Genomic DNA, 17,743 nt, shown 5'->3' on the forward strand with positions numbered 1-17,743 from the left:
TAGGTGGGTTTGTGCTGCAGCAGCAAAAGGACCCTTAGCGCCCTTACATATGACAAGACAGCCAATGAACACAGAGAAACCTAGCACCATGACAAAGAAGGATCAAGATACGCAGACAAAAATCTAAACCTGAAGGAAACCAAGATCATTTAGGAAACAGACTAAAACTTTAAAAGAAAAATAGTCATAGTCAAGAAAATATTACATAAAATAAGAGCAATCAGAGAAGTAAGAGCTCTTAAAGAATAAAAATATTATTGCCTGTATAAAAAAGAATTTAGTGCAAGAGCTGGAAAATGAGGTAGAGGAAATCTCCTGGAATGTGAAGCAGTAATACAAAGAAATGGAATATATGAAAATGCATGAGATAAGAGACCAAACCAGGAGGTCCAACACCTTCTTAGGAAAAGAACAGGGAATGTGAATGGGGAGGAAATAATCAAAACAGCTAAGAGGAAATAGTTTCCCAGCGTTGCAACACATGAATGTTCCCCTTGAAAGGGCTTACCCCATGAGTGAAAAATGTCTCTGTTCAGCGTAGTGAGAAGGACAAAGAGAAAGAGTGAAGCCTGGAGTCTGTCTTTGGAGAGCCCAGAAGTAGGTGGGAGTTAGATCTGTCCCTTTTGGTGTATTATTCTGAATCCTGTTTGTAGAGGGAATTGCGATTTATTTCTCTATATCATTCTGACAGAATGGTGGTGGTGGTGCTGGGGTGAGAGAGAGAGAGTTCAGCACATCTTTTTCTACCAGGAAAATACAAAATATTAGATTCAGATTCTGCTAGTATTTAGTAAGGCACTATTATTTTTTTTAAGTTGTATTTATTTATTTTGAGAGAAATAGAGATAGCGACAAGCAGGGGAGGGACAGAAAGGGAAGGAGGGAGGGAATCCCAAGAAAGCTCTGTACTGTCAACATGGAGCCCCATGTAGGGCTTGAACTCATGAACCATCAGATCAGGACCTGAGCTGAAGTCAAGAGTCTGATGCTTAACCAACCATGAGCCACCCAGGTGCCCCTATTAAGGCACTTTAAAAAAGAGCTTAGAGTGCCCTTATTAATTCAAGAGTACAGGGAAAAAACAGATTATAACATAGAATGTGCTCATGGTCTCATTCACTTGTACATGCATGAGAGCTTAGAAAGTAATCTAGAAGGATGGTTGGATAATGGCTGATTTTTATTTTCTTCTTTTAATTTCCTTTATTTTACGAAATAAGTGTGTACTTGTTTCACAAGTTAAAAAAAATATGAAACTTGCTTCCATTTGTGCGTGTGAGTAGGGGAGATCTTTCTATATTTAAAATGCAAACGCCCCCGGAGAAGGTAAAAATCTGGGAAAAGTAGCTTGTGAAGGTAAGAATAGGGAAAACCCCTCAGGGTGCTGAGAAAGACTCCTAGAAGGGGAGAAACTGCAGAATAAGGAGGTTGTAAAACCCAGAAGGTTAAGCTAAAGATAAGCTTCATCTACCTCCTGGTTCATGCACGACCCATCTTAACAAATTTCTGAACTGAGATACATAATTTTCTTACACTGATGACACACTGCTTGAGGGCTGATGCTATCCAAGATTATCTACTAAAGGGCAGAAGAAACAGAACCTGATCTGGAAAGTCTGGCCAGGGCTCAGCTGTGAGAGGTAAGGAAAGGAGCTCAGGCCTTACAGTGAGGTAGCTGGGGCATTCTGTGAGCACAGAGATCTTTCACCGATCTTAAAGTCATTTAAAAATAGGGGCGCCTGGGTGGCTCGGTCGGTTAACCATCCGACTTCAGCTCAGGTCATGATCTCACGGTTCATGGGTTCGAGCCCTGCCCCCGCGTCGGGCTCTGTGCTGACTGCCAGCTCAGAGCCTGGAGCCTGTTTCAGATTCTGTGTCTCCCTCTCTCTCTGACCCTCCCCTGCCCACACTGTCTCTCTCTCTCTTTTCTCTCTCTCTCCTCTCTCGCTCAGAAATAAATAAAACACATTAAAAATAGGGGCGCCTGGGTGGCTTAGTCGGTTAAGCGTCCGACTTTCGCTTAGGTCATGATCTCGCGGTTCGTGGGTTCGAGCCCCGCGTCGGGCTCTGTGCTGCCTGCCAGCTCAGAGCNGGTTCGAGCCCCGCGTCGGTCTCTGTGCTGACTGCCAGCTCAGAGCCTGGAGCCTGTTTCAGAGTCTGTGACTCCCTCTCTCTCTGACTCTCCCCTGCTCACGCTGTCTCTCTCTCTCTCTCCTAGAAATAAGTAAAACATTAAAAAAAATTAAAAAATAAAAATTAAAAAAAATAGATACACAATGCTTTGCTTACCATTCCAGTATCTTTAAAGAATATTTCTGTGGTCATTGTCCCCATTGTCAACATGAAGATGCGTTTGTTCTCAATTGATCCATGGAGAGGGCTATGTTGGGCACTTTAAAAAGCAGGTTAATAAGGTAGAAATGGTTTCTTTTTCCTCTAAGAGCTTGCAGATTGTGAAAAAGAATGTTTATTTAAAAGCTTACTTTATGTAAGCAGAAATTATAAAACATAGCTTCTCACAATGAAGCTCTGAACAACCATGTGATGATCCGATTGGTTAAAAACACCCCTTAATTGAGTTTAGGTCACTAACTCTGACCTTGCCCCTGATGGTAGCCCAAATTTCAAGAATATTCAATATTAAATGCATCTGTATTAATTTAATAATCCATTAAAAATAACAATGATGGAGGATTGTCATAAAATTTTCCATCCAGGTTAAAATTTTTTTTTCCCAAAAAAGCATTATGTTTATAAGATTAAAAACAAATAATTCAAGCTCTAAAAGTTACTTTTCCCTACAAAATACTATTGTGAAATTCCATTTTTTTTTTCAAAGCAGAGAGTAACAAAAGCAGGGGGAAGGTAGGAAAGGAGCAGAAAAGTGGATTTAAGAGATAATGTATTGCATTTAAAGAACCTGAATGCCATTACTTTTCATCACTTAACTTTTCAAAGAACACTTTCAGCTTCCTTATTTGCATGTTTCATTGTTTTCCAGCCTTTACACTGTATGCTGAAAATGCAAATGGAATAATATAAGAATAATGAGAAGGAATACTTGGAAATGTTCTGTGGAAATGTTGAAAAAGGGCCTGGTTTCCTTCTGATTGAGAGGAGGTGAGGCTTGAGAGAGCAGTCAGACTAGATCTATTTTATCTTCAGCTCTAACCAGTAGTACCATTGCTAGCCCTCTTTCTCCTGTGTACGGATGAAAATTAATTAACGTTTCCCTTTTCATGATTCCCTTATTATTTATCCGTTTCTCTTATTCTTCACATTAGGTACCTATCAATCAGTTAACCTCAATTCAATGAACATTTATCGAGCACTTACTAACTAGCCCTTGCCATATCTGGACTGGAGAATCAATAGTTGTTTATTAAGAAAAGCAGGGTTTGGCTAAGAGACAAACCTGGGGAAACATTGGTCAGTCTTCTGCTCCAACTCCTTTTGATATCTGACTCTCCGCTGAATGGGCCAAAAAAATCAGACATCTTGGTTCCTGTCCTGCTCTGCCATTTCCCAGACATGCTACTTATCTCCTCTGAGCCTCAATCTCCTCATCTGTTAAAGGGAATAATCACACCTTTCTCATTGGTGCCTCTGGTAATTGAGACGATACGAACAAGATGCTTATAGAAATAGCTCAGATGATCTCTTTCCTTTGGTTTGCGATGCAACAAAGGAAGTATAGGGTAACCAGCCGCCATAGTTTGCCTGCGACTGATGGGCTTCCTGAGACACGGTGCTGTCGGTTCTAAAATGGAACGGTGCCTGACAAATCGGGATAAAGTTGTCAGCCCAGAGATAGAAGGGCATGTATTCAGTTAGTCTTAACCTCAACTCGAATAAATCAAATTATAAGCTAGAAGAACAAAGTCATAATGGGATCGAGGGCAGAGCATAGCAAATTCCTTCACAAAGAAGAAGTAAAGAACATTCCTACAGAGGGAACTTGAAGAAGCAAAGGCATGGAGGAGAGAGACTAGATGGCCTGCTTGCAGAAGCCTTAGGCAATCTGGTGTGGGAAGCATAAGGGTGTATGAGTTAGTGAGCTAAAAGGTTAGCTGGTGAGTTAAAGGTTCAAAAGACTACAGTATGGTCAGACAATCCAAGGCCTTGGGTGTTACGCTGACCTGACGATTGTGGATTTGTTCAGAGGTAATGGGGAGATGGCCATCAAGGGGGATGGAAGAGAGGTATAAATATACTTCTCAAGCTTCAGTTTAATTCTGCAAGAGAAAGCACGCGTGTGGCCTCTTCCACTGGATTAAAATGAAGAATTTGTCTATATCTCTCATTTTATTATTAAGTCATCACAAATTTTCTGTTATATCAAGTATTTAAAGTGGCTTTCCTTATATGATGGCAGGTCAAAGGCACAAAGTCATTTTTGCTACCTTTCATTCAAACTTGGGGTCATTTTGACTCTCCACTTCCCATTACCCTCCTTATCTAGTGAGTGGCACAATGTGTTGGGCTTTGTCTTCACCCGAATTTTCTTCCTCTCTATGCCCCAGCTCAGGCCCTGGGTATGTTCCTCTGGATTCAACAAACCGTCATATGTGGCCCAGGCTCCCAGCCTCTCTCCAGATGTAAACACTCATGAATATTGTGCCCAATTAATCTTGTTAACCAATATTTTTGTCATGTCACCTACCTATTCAAAAACCTATCATGATTTCCTATTAACACCTGGATCTAGGCCACTTTTGTCAGCTGCCTTTAATATTTCTTCATCGACGGGCCCTTTCCCTACACCTATTCAGGTTCTCAGAAACCATTTGTGCTATTCACATCCACTTGCTTTTCGTCTCTTTGTTTTGTTTCATTTGTTTTTGTTTTTAAATTTTTAGTTGTGGTAAAATACACATGACTCAAAATTTGCCATCTAAAGCATTTTTAAGTGTACAATTCAGTAGTGTTAAATATATTCACATTGTTGTGCAATCACAAATCTCCAGAAACTTTTCATCTCTTCTTGTCTTTAACACCAGGCCTTACTCACAAATCCAGCCCCTCCATCTGTTTCAAACCACTTGCCACACATGGAATTGAGTTTCTTTGCTTTCTCTCTTCCTGTTTAAATCCACAGCCAAACTCCAAGAAATCTTTGTAGAGTCTATAAAAGAGTAGGTGCTCAATAAATGGGTCAACTTCAAGTACTATTGTTATATTGGTATCGGTCTCTAGTCATAACTTGTATGTGGAAAACATGTGGTCATTAACAGGTCTCAGGCACACTGGTTATCTCAACTGGTCCTCACCACAGCCCTGTATCGTAGATAAAGTACATGCTCTTACATGCAGTTTTCAGGTGAGGAACCCAAGAAGGTACTTGTCCAACGTGATGCAATCAGTAAGTGACCGACTTGGTAGTAGAATCCAAGTATTCTGCCTCCTAAAACAGAGCTATTTCCACTATGTTTAACTGTCTCATTTTTTGAAGCATATCTTGTCTCCCCAACAAGAGTGAAAGCTCTTGAAGGAACTACAAGAATTATCTTCAGCATCCCTAGCACACGGCTGAGTCTTGGGCACAAAGATTCTGTTTCTTGGGTACTTATGGCTTATTGATAATCCACCGCACTGTTATCTATGGTTTCTAAAATATTTTATACATTTTGCATATGATCCATGTATTTCCTTACATAACTCAGCAGAAGAGACTTTTAGTTCTCACTGAATTCTTTTGGTACATGGGAAAACTGTATCATCCTTGCCTCCCCCTCACACTTGGGAGAGGTCATATGGCAAGTTCTGGCCAACAGGTTGTGAGTGGTGGTGCCACAAATCTCTCCAGTCTCTTTTCTCCTGCCACTCCATCATGGAGGGCAGCTTGTATAGAGATGGGAGTCCAGGATCTAATTAAGCATCAGGGATGCTACCTTGATACTTGGAGAACAGCTACCCTGAAGAGTGGCCCAGGTCTGCCATGGACTTTGTGACATAATCAACTTGTATCATGTTAAAACACAAAGATTTTAGTTTTGTTCTCAGCACAATCTAGCCTATACTGACAGTACCAAGTGGAAATGTTTAATGGCAAGCACATTAGCACTTCAAACTTTCAGAGTTGCCCTAGAAAAATCATAAGTACTTGTTTTTCTTAATTTATGGTTAGAAAAAACAAGGGTAGAGAGAGGTTAAAGGAAAGACCTTGAGCCACTCCTTAGATCAGTCTCTTAATCCAAGTTGGTGATCTTTCCCCACATATATGAAGACTGCTATAGGAAATGTAAATCAGGTGCAGAAAAATGCAGACTAATGCTCCAACCCTCCCTGCTTGTGCAATAACATCCTGCAGTCACAGCTCTCCACCCTACTTCATAGCCATCTTCCCTTTTCTTCCCTAAGGAGCCAGCTCCCTCCTTAAGTGTTGGCTGAAGCCTTTACCAGGGCAGACTATGTTGAAAAGGGCATCATTTATCACTGTGCTGCCGAGTAACACCAGCCTGCACAAAGATGCAGTTGTAGGACTAGAATGTGTACAAAGGATAGTTCTGGTCTTGCGTAGACTTCTCAGTCCCCATTTGCTACCCTTGCCCTGTGTGAGGAAAAGATGGGGATCAAGCTTGCTGCCTTTCTAAAGAGGGGCATATCTCTAAGAAAGAAGGAGAGAGAGAGGGATGGCAGAATCCCATAGTTTCAGTTCAGTGATGGTCATTACAGCTTTTCCATTGCTTCCATTTGAATCCTTTCCTAATCAAACCCATTCTTATGAGTAACTCCAAATAAAATCCAATTACCAGAGTTGAGGGTCTTCTTTTTTCATCTTCCCAATTTTGGTTGAAATTTAGACTTTTGTCTTATTTCCTGTTAGACCTTATTTCCCTAAAGTTTTACATATACACACCTCTTACGTAATATATTAAAACTTTATGTATACAAAATTTATATGTTTTTTCAAATTTTCTCCCTTTTTTTGAGTTGAGTCTGGTTTTTGGAGGAGCTGGAGGGTGATGACTGAGACATTAAGCCTTGGACACAGACTAATTTTTCTATATAAATTTGCATGGCCTACCAGGAAGTTACTAATGTTTCTTTGCAGCATTATAAATTTGAACAGATTTTTCAATTCATATTTTAACCTCACAATTTACAACTATTAGGAAAAAGCTGAGAGGGAGGCTGAAAAGATGTTCCTTGGGGGAATTTTCATTGCTGAAATAAAAGATACCAATAGACTCACAAAAAGTTCCATAAAACAAATGGGAAAAAAATGTTACACTGAAGATACAGATAATTTGGGAAGCTGCAGCCATCTGGTTATGGTCAAAATAGCTGCTTCTGATGTCCTTAGATGGTACAAATTACTGGCAGACCTCAAAAACCAAAACAGGAATCCATTTTGAGATCAGATTCCTTTTGCCTTCAAGACATGTTTATAAAGAAATCAGGATTAGAGGAAACAGAGAAAGAACTGAAGTGTGGAGAGAACATATCACCAAATGGTTACTTAATTTGGCCAGTGATTAACATGGGCTGCATTTGGATGAGAAGGCAGGTGGATATCCAGTCTCAGGTTTTGGCTTTTTCATTTTACTATAGCCATCAGTGCCCCCAGCTTCCCACTCGGGACCTATTTGGTAATCTCTTAAGAGCTGTGATACCAGTGACAATCAAGAAGAGGTTTCTTCAAGTAGGGGAGTGGACATTAACCATAGAAGACATCAATTGGTGACTAGTGGACACTTGCTTTTTAAGCACGTAGGACTCACTCTTTGGAGGCTTCTCCAGAAATGTAGGGGGAGTACTTTGCAGGGTTTGGGCAAGGAGGCTGAAAGCTTCATTTGTAGGAAGTACTAATGTGATTTAAGCATTTAAAGTAAATGTATTCTTGGGGCGTCTGGATGGCTCAGTCGGTTGAGAATCTGACTCTTGATTTCGGCCCAGGTCATGATCCCAGGGTCATGGGATGGAGCCCTACGTCCGGCTCTGTGCTGAGTATGGAGCCTGCTTAAGGTTCTCTCTCCCTGCCGCCCCCCCCGTCTGTCTCCCCTGCTTGTGACTACTCTCTCCTAAAATAAAAAATTAAGAAAAATTAAAGTAAACATATCCTAAAAAAACAGTAAATTTACTCCAAAAAAATAAAAATTAAGTGAATTTATAAGTCACACTTCAACAAAACCTTATTGTACTTGCCTTGGTATTGAACTGCTTCAAGCAGCCTATGAGGGTCTTGTCCATTGACTCTTCCCCCTTCAGTCACTACATGGCTAACTGTGGGACATCGTCAGCTGCTCCTTCCAACCCCATGATCCCTGGTTATTGAGCACGGCACTTGCATCCCCTTGTTTTTAAGCTAAACTACATCTCCTCTTCCATCTTCCTCCTAATCTCCCTACCTTATTTCTAGGACTGGCCTCTGCTCAGGTCTCTATTCTGATTTCCTGTTCCAGCAATCTGTCAGAAATGAAGAAATCAAATAACTTCCTCAAAATAGTTGTTTTTCAGTATTGGGGAGAGAGGAATGAGGAAGAGGGGGAATATTCTAGTAGGTAAAAAATGTAATTTGCATACTTTAACAGATAATTTAAGCATGCTATTTATGCAGATTTTAAAAATCATTTGAAAAATTTTTTTAACCATTTAAAAAATACTTCACAGTAATTGCATGGAATATTGAAGAAAGCAGCATCTACCTTACACTGGTTATATGCACATTGTTTTCAACTTGGTCCTTGCATTGTCCAAAATACTGAATATCTTTTTTACGTTTTCAGTTGAGATGGGAATTGATACATAATTTGTATAAATAAAATAATCTTACTCAGACAATTACTATATAGCATCACAGAAATTCACTTGTGAGGGTCCTGGGGGCCACTTCAAAGATATGGGTGTTCATTTTCCAGATAGGCTGAAAGGAGGCATCATTAGAAACTCTTGGCCTGTGAATTAAGGAAGGTACTTTGCATGTGTCAAGGTTCCCCAAGAGAAAACCAACAGTTGTTTCAAAATGAGTCTTAAGTGAAAAGTCTCAAGGGCGGATGTTCTGATTTATAGATGTTGATTTGCAGTGAACCTAGTCTATGGAGCCGGGCTTCTAGGTAAATATCAGGAACTTATCTATAGGTGGTTAATGCTTCTGCTGTGTAACACCCAGGAGGTCAGTCAAAACTGAAATGCTTTTAACACATCTGGAGCTGATTTTTGTCTGAAAAATGTGTCTGTATTAGGTAGGATAGGTTAACGTCCTTAAGAGTAGACTCCAAAATATGTAATGGCTAAGACACAGAATTGTATTTCTTACTCATTATGATGATACTGGGCAAGTGAACAGGTCAGAAAGGTATCCCCCTTTCATGAAGTCATGTAGGGGCTTGGGCCAATGGAGGCTGTGTCATCTTCAACATGTGGCTTCCAAGGNGCATGCATGAAAGGTTCTTGGGGCCAGGCCTGGGAATGGCACATATCACCTCTGCCCACATTTCACTGACTACATGGCCATATCTAACTGCAGAGGAGGGGGAGAAAGATGGTCTATCGGAGCACCCAGGAAAAAGTAGAGAACATGGGTATTAGTGAGGAGCTTGTCATCTCTGCCAGTGTCTGTGTATCAATCAGTGCCTGTTGTGACCTGTAGGAATAGACATATTTCATTCAAGAGATGAGCTTTGTCACTAAGATTTAAAAGGGAGTTCTTTTTTCCAAGGCATTCAGATAACTATGACTTCATCCAAGGGAAAATATGTATTTAATATACAAAGTTACAAAACTTCATACTCTAGGCAGCCCCAGCTCTGTCTGTTGTGTCCCAGATTGAACAGGAAGAGCATTCTGCCTTCATTCCCCAAGGCAGTCTTTTAATATCCTAAGGCTAATACTCAGTTTTTTAACAAAGTGTTTAACAAAGCTTTACTTAATTCATTACATTATCACTGAAAATATTTGCTTGAGTACGTATTTGTGTGTGTGTGTGTGCGTGTGTGTACTTTCTGTCATTCAGACTAGGGTCCCTAACCAGGGAATGACATAACTGTGAGCCTAACTCACGTGTACTGCAGCTACGCCCTCTAAGATCCACTTCTTATTAAGATGAACATAATATCCTCCTTTGGACTTTTCTGACTTTTGAAAATGAATAAGCACACCCTGGTTGGATAGGCAGTGGGAGTAGGAGGCCTTAAAATAACTTAATGACCTTGTTCATTACTGGCCTTAAATTGTATTTAATCTAAGGGTGGGCCCTTGCTGCTGTGTGACTTGCAGAACCAGTTATGTTTCATATAGAATGACTTTCCTCGTCTAAAATCAGAGGTGAAGTCTTTGTCTAGGCTGATTAGGTGGGTAAAAGGGCAAAGCAAACAAAACTGCTTTGGAGCCAATTTGATTATGCAGGTTTATGAAGAACAGTGAACACTTGTAATAACTGAAACATGCAGATAATCCCTAAACCTCGCTCTACCCACTCGTTTTCATTACTTCCTCCATGGGTTTGGTACCAGGTGCATCAAATCAATCACTTGGTGTTTCCTATTTCCGNAGAAAATGGTGAATCTGGGTCATCCATAAATTGTGTAAGAGGCCCCAGGCAACTGAAGATTAATAGCAAATGATCTTTTCTTATCACTGGGTTTATGGCACAAGCCAGAATAGAGAAATGGGGTGTGGGCTCTGAACCCAGACAGACCTTGGTGCAAATCTCACCATCACGGCATATCAGCAATGTGATTTCAGCAATGATTTAACTTCTCCAAGCCCTAGCCTAGCTTCCCCATCGGCAAAAGGAGACTGAAGTTGTCCTTTCTCAAAGAGCTGGGGTAAGGAGTAAATAAGATCCCGTGTATTTATTACATTCCTAGTCTGGTGCCTGGCATGCAGTAAGCACTTAATCAGTGCTAGTTACAATTACTATCTATGTAAAATTTGGACACCTCTTTCTTCCCTTAACATTCCACACCCGTCTCTATTCCTGATAAGAAGCAAAGGGGCACATATTGTTGAAATTCCTCAACCTGGTGCTGTTTTAGTGGCTAACGCAATAGCCCTCAATGCCCTTTATGACCTTAGGGATGAAACAGCTTGGTGGTTCAGAGCAGCTCTTTCTTCTCAGCTCTATTTTGTTCTTGATATAGCTGTTCTATTCACACACCTTGCAATCTGTGAAGTTAAAATTAACCTATTTGCCAACCTGCGTCTCAGTGAGAAACTGAAAAATTACACCTTCTCTACGCACTAGACAGTGTTTTCTAGTGCATCTTTGATGAAGAATATGTTAAAGGAAGAGATGGCTTAAAGGGAAAAGACTGAGTTCTATCTGCGCTTAGTTTATTCCCTTGGAAGAGTACTCTGCAAATGTCAAAAGCTGGATTGAGAGAACAGGATGTGACATGGAAGTCGCTCAGTTGTGTCTCCACACACGTTTTTGAAATGGGGAATCAAAGTGTGCCAGTGTAACTGTCAGATTTGGGCATATGGAACAATCTAAGGAATCTGACTCTTTCCAGTAACAAGTTTAGCAACTTCCTTTTAAGAGAGAGAAAGAAAAACACTCACTGCACTCCCAACCAATGGTTATCTTCAGTCAACAGTTCCAAGGGGTCAGTCCACTTTTCCATTTTGTGTCTGAGCTGACATTTCCCCGACTCCAGGAAGGAGGATCCCAGCTGACCTGGATGTGCTGCTCTTTGATCTTAGGTGCCCTGGATTAACTTGCTAATCCTCTGCCTCCCTATTATTTCAGAGCCATGGCAGGTGGCAAAGGATGGATCTGTTTGCCTTGACCTTGTCCTGGAGGGCAGCTGGGTGTTATCATTTGTCTCCGAAATCGCCTGGACCACTGCACCAGGCTGCGCAGATGTACACTCTTATTTCCTCTCTCCCTCGGTGAGCCATTGTGAGATATTCCTCAGTCCTTTCAGAACTTATTTCCCCTTCCTCCTCCACCTCCCCCTAATAATTCTTAGAGACTCTGAAGTTTAGGTTTTAGAGACTAAAATCAGTAGAGATGGGGCACAAACTTTGAGGGAGTGGTCTTCAAGGCCTAGGCCTAAGAATTCCTAAACCATCAAAAAGCTACTTGAGATTGGACCCTTAGAGATATTGATAAGAGGAGAGTAAGAGTGAGAAATACATGCTTCTTGTCTGGCACAGTGAACCCAAAGTCAGGGCCAGTAGGTATCTGTATAGTGGGGACTGAGGTATTAGTCATAACTCTCTGCCCTGAAATATTCTACCAATTTTTGTAATTTTACTACTGGAGACTTATTCTTTGGATTTGGAGGTATCTTAGTTTCCAAAAGGTCTCTGTCTATATCTGTTTGGGAAATAAAATTTTAAAGTGCTTTCATGTAAATGAACCCTTAAAACAACCATGTGAGTTACATATTTTTATTATTCCCATTTTACAGATTAGAAACCTGAGGCACAGAGTCACTAGCCACTTTCCTAAGATCTCACAGCTTGGCAGTGGTAGAGCAAGGCTGTATACCTCCAAAGCCCCAGCTCTTAGCCCCATGCCCCATGTTCTACACTAACAGCTTTACTTCTTATTTTGCTAAGCCTAGCATCCAACTACTATTGCAGAAACTCCAGTCTCCAGCAAAGTTTCCACTGCACCCACCTGCAGTCATTTCTGGGAATTCCCAGAGACTGGGAGGGGTGGACAAGTAGATATTGGTATAATGTATAGTATCTACCAAATCCGTTCTCCTGTTTGGGTGTCCTCTGGATATTATTTTGTGCCTGCCTCTATATTACAACAGTTTAACCTAAGAAGGCTATGTTCTTTATAGCCCCCAGTAAGATAAACCATGTGGTGTTCCATATAGAAGGAGTGAAGAATTTTTGCCAATGTGAGACATTGAGGCTTTGAGTAACACTGTGCTGTGCCCAGCTGTAGAGTACATCTGGCATGTGGGATTGTCTTCCAGGATCCCTTTACTAAAAAATGCCCCCCTTCCATCCATCCTCACAGTTAATATAGGAATAAATACCAGAGTACCCTTTCATGTCTCTGTTCTCAAACTCTGTCTGATAGGTCCACCATGGAAAGTGGACCAATCCCAGCAGCCCTCCCTCTGAACCCAGATGATGGTCCAAAGCTGATTCAAACTGGGCTAAGTCCTTTCCTTGGGTGGACTGGTGTCCAGTGAGAGCTTGAGAGGTTAAATCCATAAGGTATAAAACTTCACAACTCTCAAAGCTCATGTATTGTCTCATCTGAAGGAAATCGTTCTGCAGGGGGAGAGGATATAGTGGATAGGCAAAGAGGTAAGAGAGGAACAGAGTCAAAGTCCAGTGTGTACTTGGCTCCCCAATTGCAGTCATTTCAGAGATTCAGCAGTATCTCTGCTCTTCCCATGTCTTATTGTTCTCTCTTTCTTGAATACCATGAACCAGTGAAGTCCCATATTTACTCAGGCTGATTTGCACTGTGTTTTTGACACTTGCAACTAAAACAAATCTAAAAGTCCAGCCAGTGACAGTTTCTGGCTTGTGTCTTGATATCTGTTTGCAACTCTCCCTTGGGCCTTGACCGGGGGAATGGGTCAATGAGAATTTTTCCTAAAACATTTTCCAAAATTCCATTCTACTCCCCCCCCCCCCCCCCCCATCATATTATAATTAGTTCCTGAGACCTAAGGCTGATGATTTTAAAGCTTTCACTTATATATGCAAATACACCTGGGAAAAGAAACACCTTAAACCAGTATCAGCTAAAAGCCATTATCTGTAGAGACTAGCTGACAGCTAAGAATAAGACTTCTGGGAAATGAGAACTAGTTGGAGAGAAGCAGAAATTTGATGTGTAAGTCAGGGAAATGGAAGATAGAATTTGTCAAGGGCAAGTCTCACTTTCTGGATGTCCTCCTTACTTTAGCAGGATAAATCCAGACATTTGTATGTTTGTTGTACTTCTTTTCCTACTGAGAATGTGATTAAGACAAAATATGTATTCTGTGCTGTATTTGAATAGAGCCTAGGGGATTATTGTTTATTTTATTGTACATACTTTAAGTTTGGGCCTTTTAAAACTTAAGATTTAGACATTCCAAATGGGATGCAAATGGTAGTATTTTTTTTTTTTTTTTTGAACCAAAGCCTCTGGAACTTTAAAAGAATCAGATTACAATACTGCAAATCTACCTTCCTCATCAACAGTCACTGAACTGGGGAAATAGCTGGGGTTAGGAATCCTGTAAATAAGTACCTTTGATTTTCTCCTGGGTTGCTAATCAGCCTGTCTAAAGCCAAATCTTTGTTGCCTTCTCTTCAAGAGAAATGGGAAAATAGAAGAGAACTTAGCTATCCCGAGTCTTGCTTGCTTGACTCATAGGCCTCCCTAGCTTCCTGTGTTGTTTCAGGAATGTTTATTACTAGGAAATTTATACACCTGTGCTTTTTGACCCACTCATTTTATCCAACTGTTCAATTTTAGATCTCAAAGGGACTTCAGGGACTGAGTGATCCAAATCTTTTGATCATAGACTTTAGAAAATTAAGCTAGTTTGATCAGGGTCATCCAGCTATTTAGAGGTTTTTAACCCCTAGGACAGTGCTATTTCCAGGTAAAACATAGGATTTTTCCAAATTAGATCTGGTGATCATATATCAAAGCCAAATTTATGTTCGGTCTCCATTTGTTTCCTTTTGCCTGCCTTTCAAGGCAGAGTTGACAGAACTCATTTTGATAATTTCTGAGTCCCTTCTAGGTTCAAGGAGCTTGACCTGGGCTAGCAGGACCTGGGCTAGCTTGACCTGGGCTAGCAGGACAGTGGGAGGTGGGGGCATTGGGTAGGTGGGATTGCCTCTGCCTGAAGCAGAGCCAAGGGAGCTCCAAAAGTCTATCTAGATGAGGATCTGATGTTCAGTCCAAATTGAAATTTCCATTTCTAGGAACTGAGTGGAGATGGAGAACAATGGCTGAAGAATGAAGGATAGGAATCAGTGAGAAGCAGGAAGTTGGGAAGAGAGTTCTGGAAGGCCTAGGTAGATGAAGTGCCTGAAGCTTTAGAGCTGAGGAACTTCCTTCCCACTTCCCCCTGCCTGCACCCTTCTTTGAGGATGTGGGGGAACTTATCTGTACCCATGCGACCTTCATTGATTAAATAAAACAGAAACCTCCTTTATCAGAAAAACCATGTTTCTGGATGCTATTTTTGGCTGAATATTTGTCAATCTTATTTATTTCCTGGTTGAAAAGCCCAGTGCAGGATGACATGTTTACTTGAGAAACCTTCTTAAGTCCATGGGTCTATTATGAGCCTAAGAGATATTGCTGATATGCAATCAAAGAACTAGAAAATGTGAGAAGCAATATTTTATGTATTTTGAGGAATATATATTTTTATGTCAAATTCTTATTGTGCTTCCATGCAAATAATTTATGATTGAAATTCTCCCACCTTTCAGCTTGACAGATTGGTGTTGAAATTAGAACAATGAGTCCCTTGAGAAAAACACTGGAAAAGAATTGTAGAAATATGGATTTTCATACTGGCATAAGACTCACTTCTCTGTTCCCTGCCTGAATAGGGAAGGGTGTGGAAGGAGGAAATCTGTAGGGAGAACTCTAGTTAGAGAACTTGCTATTTTTCTTCTTTTCATCTTCGATTTCTGACTCTTCCTGATCCTCCTCCTTCTTCATTTGACCTGAATTCAGATTTAAACATTTCAGAAGCCATGAATCATATGTGTATTTCTTGGAATAATGTAACACACAAATTAATGAAAGTGTGTTTTTTTTAAATATTTTTATTTATTTTTTTTTATTTCTAGGATAGAGAGAGAGCATGAACAGGGGAGGGTCAGAGAGAGAGGGAGTCACAGACTGAAACAGGCTCCAGGCTCTGAGCTGGCAGTCAGCACAGAGCCCGACGCGGGGCTCGAACCCACGAACCGCGAGATCATGACCTAAGCGAAAGTCGGACGCTCAACCGACTAAGCCACCCAGGCACCCCAAATGAAAGTGTTTTAAACTTACATGACACATAATGGAAGTGCACAATGAGGCATAATGTGTTGTTTCTGTATCATTGTTTAGAAGGCAGGTATGGTCCGAAGCTGGGTAAAATGATCAGGCTGATCCCGTGTGCTTGCTAAGTTCCTCTTTACTACTGGTACAGCATGAAGCGAGTGCCTGCTCTGCCAGCTCATGTCATTTCATTACTGACATTTTCAGTTCTCCTTTCCAAGTATACTTTCGAAGTTCTGTGCTTTGCCTGTACTTTACCAAACTCTGGTCACAAAAGGGTAGATTTGGAGGGAGTTTAGGAAAAGGGGGTGAAGGGAGGTACCCCTACAGATGGTTTGCTACCAGGACCATCCTGGAAGTCAGGGTAGGTGGGTGATAAAGAGCCAGTGCCGATGACCCTGGTTGGGCCACATCTTTTCACTTCATAGATTTGTGCAGACAAAATCTGGTTAAAGTGATTATCATGGGAATCACGAAGAGAAACATTTGCCTCTTTACCCCATCCACGATCTCCCTGAGGCTCCAACGCCTTTCTTCCCAGCAGAGAAGCACTCCTCCCAATTCTGTGTGCCCCCTCCATACAACATGAGGAATGCAGGGGAATCTCTGAGAGTACCTCCCTGATGCACTTCCAACTGCTGCGGAGTGAGCAAAAGCTCTAGGAAAACCTCCCTTTGTGGGTACTTTTCAGGCTGCCTTTGACGTACTATTCCCCAAACCGATACTTCTCCCCTCCCTCCCTTTTTTTTCTTGATAGGTGGGGATTAGGGAATTCAACTGTAACAGTATCTTCACTAGGATTTGGTTGTTCTGGAGTCTTGTTTTATGTATTCTGGGATGTTCAGCCTAATGTGAATAGGTGTTATATAAAGAGACTTCAGAGGATGAACATCCAGGGTAGATTTTGCAGCTCATTGAAGACATCAACAAGCCAAGCTCTTTCAGTCTTCTGCCCAGTCATTCTTAGTGTTTTGGTATTTGGCTCTTGTGCTGGTTATCTCAGGGCAATAAGAAGGCTACCACAACTCCTGGCAACATGGCCATGGCCAGAGACAGAAAGGAGGAGTGAGGGCTGGGGTAGGTTGAAGAAGTGCCTTAAGGTAATTCCCTCTTTGCCTCTGTTTCTGGCTTTCTCCGTGTGTAGATAGATTGATAGGCAGATAGAGATATAGATAGTTATCGATACATGGATATATTAAATATATCCATAAGATTTTCACTCATATCTCGTTGACCAGAAACCTGCCCTGTACCACCTATAGTATAAGTCTGAGAAAGCCAGTATCAGGCACAAATGAATGGGATTGCTGGCAACGGCTTAGCTAATCACGATTCAAAGGATGGGAGCTAAGCACAAATGCACAACATAGTGGTTCTGTTGGTATGGAGGAAGGGGTTGATGGCTGCTGAGAGGCCAAACAATAGTTCTGCCACACTAACAAAACCATAGTTTTGTTTTATCCTCTTCTGCACTGTCACAGGAGTGTGAATCATTCATTCTGGGGGGATCCCTTCCCAGTCCTAGAGAATGAATCATGATCATGAGTGACTTAAGCCAATCATGATGGCCCAATTCCCCTTGCCAGTGGTTGGGTTAAGCATAGAAGTGTGACACAATTTTGACCAATGAGATGTAACAGGAATTGGACAGAGGGCTTCTGGGAAAGATTTGCCTCTCTGACTAAAAGTGACATATGAGGGAAAATAGTATTAGATTTTTCCAGAGGATGTTGGCATATATGGTGTGATGGCTCGTGCTGCCGTAGTCAGGAACAGAACCACACAACATGCTGAGGAAGCCAAAGGGAGAGATGATAG

The 17,743-nt window shown here is 41.2% G+C and overlaps 1 protein-coding gene across 1 annotated transcript in view; it reads left to right on the forward strand.

Annotated features, from left to right (window-relative positions):
- The first annotated feature begins 692 nt into the window (after nucleotides 1–692).
- The window catches only part of LOC144234475 (uncharacterized), a 556,590-nt gene continuing 539,539 nt past the window's right edge, over nucleotides 693–17,743 (forward strand). The window contains exons 1-2 of the mRNA XM_077767823.1: nucleotides 693–712; nucleotides 1,572–1,640. Coding sequence (XP_077623949.1) covers nucleotides 693–712; nucleotides 1,572–1,640 — 89 coding nt within the window. The remainder of the gene's footprint in view (nucleotides 713–1,571; nucleotides 1,641–17,743) is intronic.

Source organism: Crocuta crocuta, unplaced genomic scaffold, assembly GCF_008692635.1.
Source record: "Crocuta crocuta isolate KB4526 unplaced genomic scaffold, BGI_CrCroc_1.0 scaffold154, whole genome shotgun sequence".
In the NCBI taxonomy this organism is placed as follows: Eukaryota; Metazoa; Chordata; class Mammalia; order Carnivora; family Hyaenidae; genus Crocuta; species Crocuta crocuta.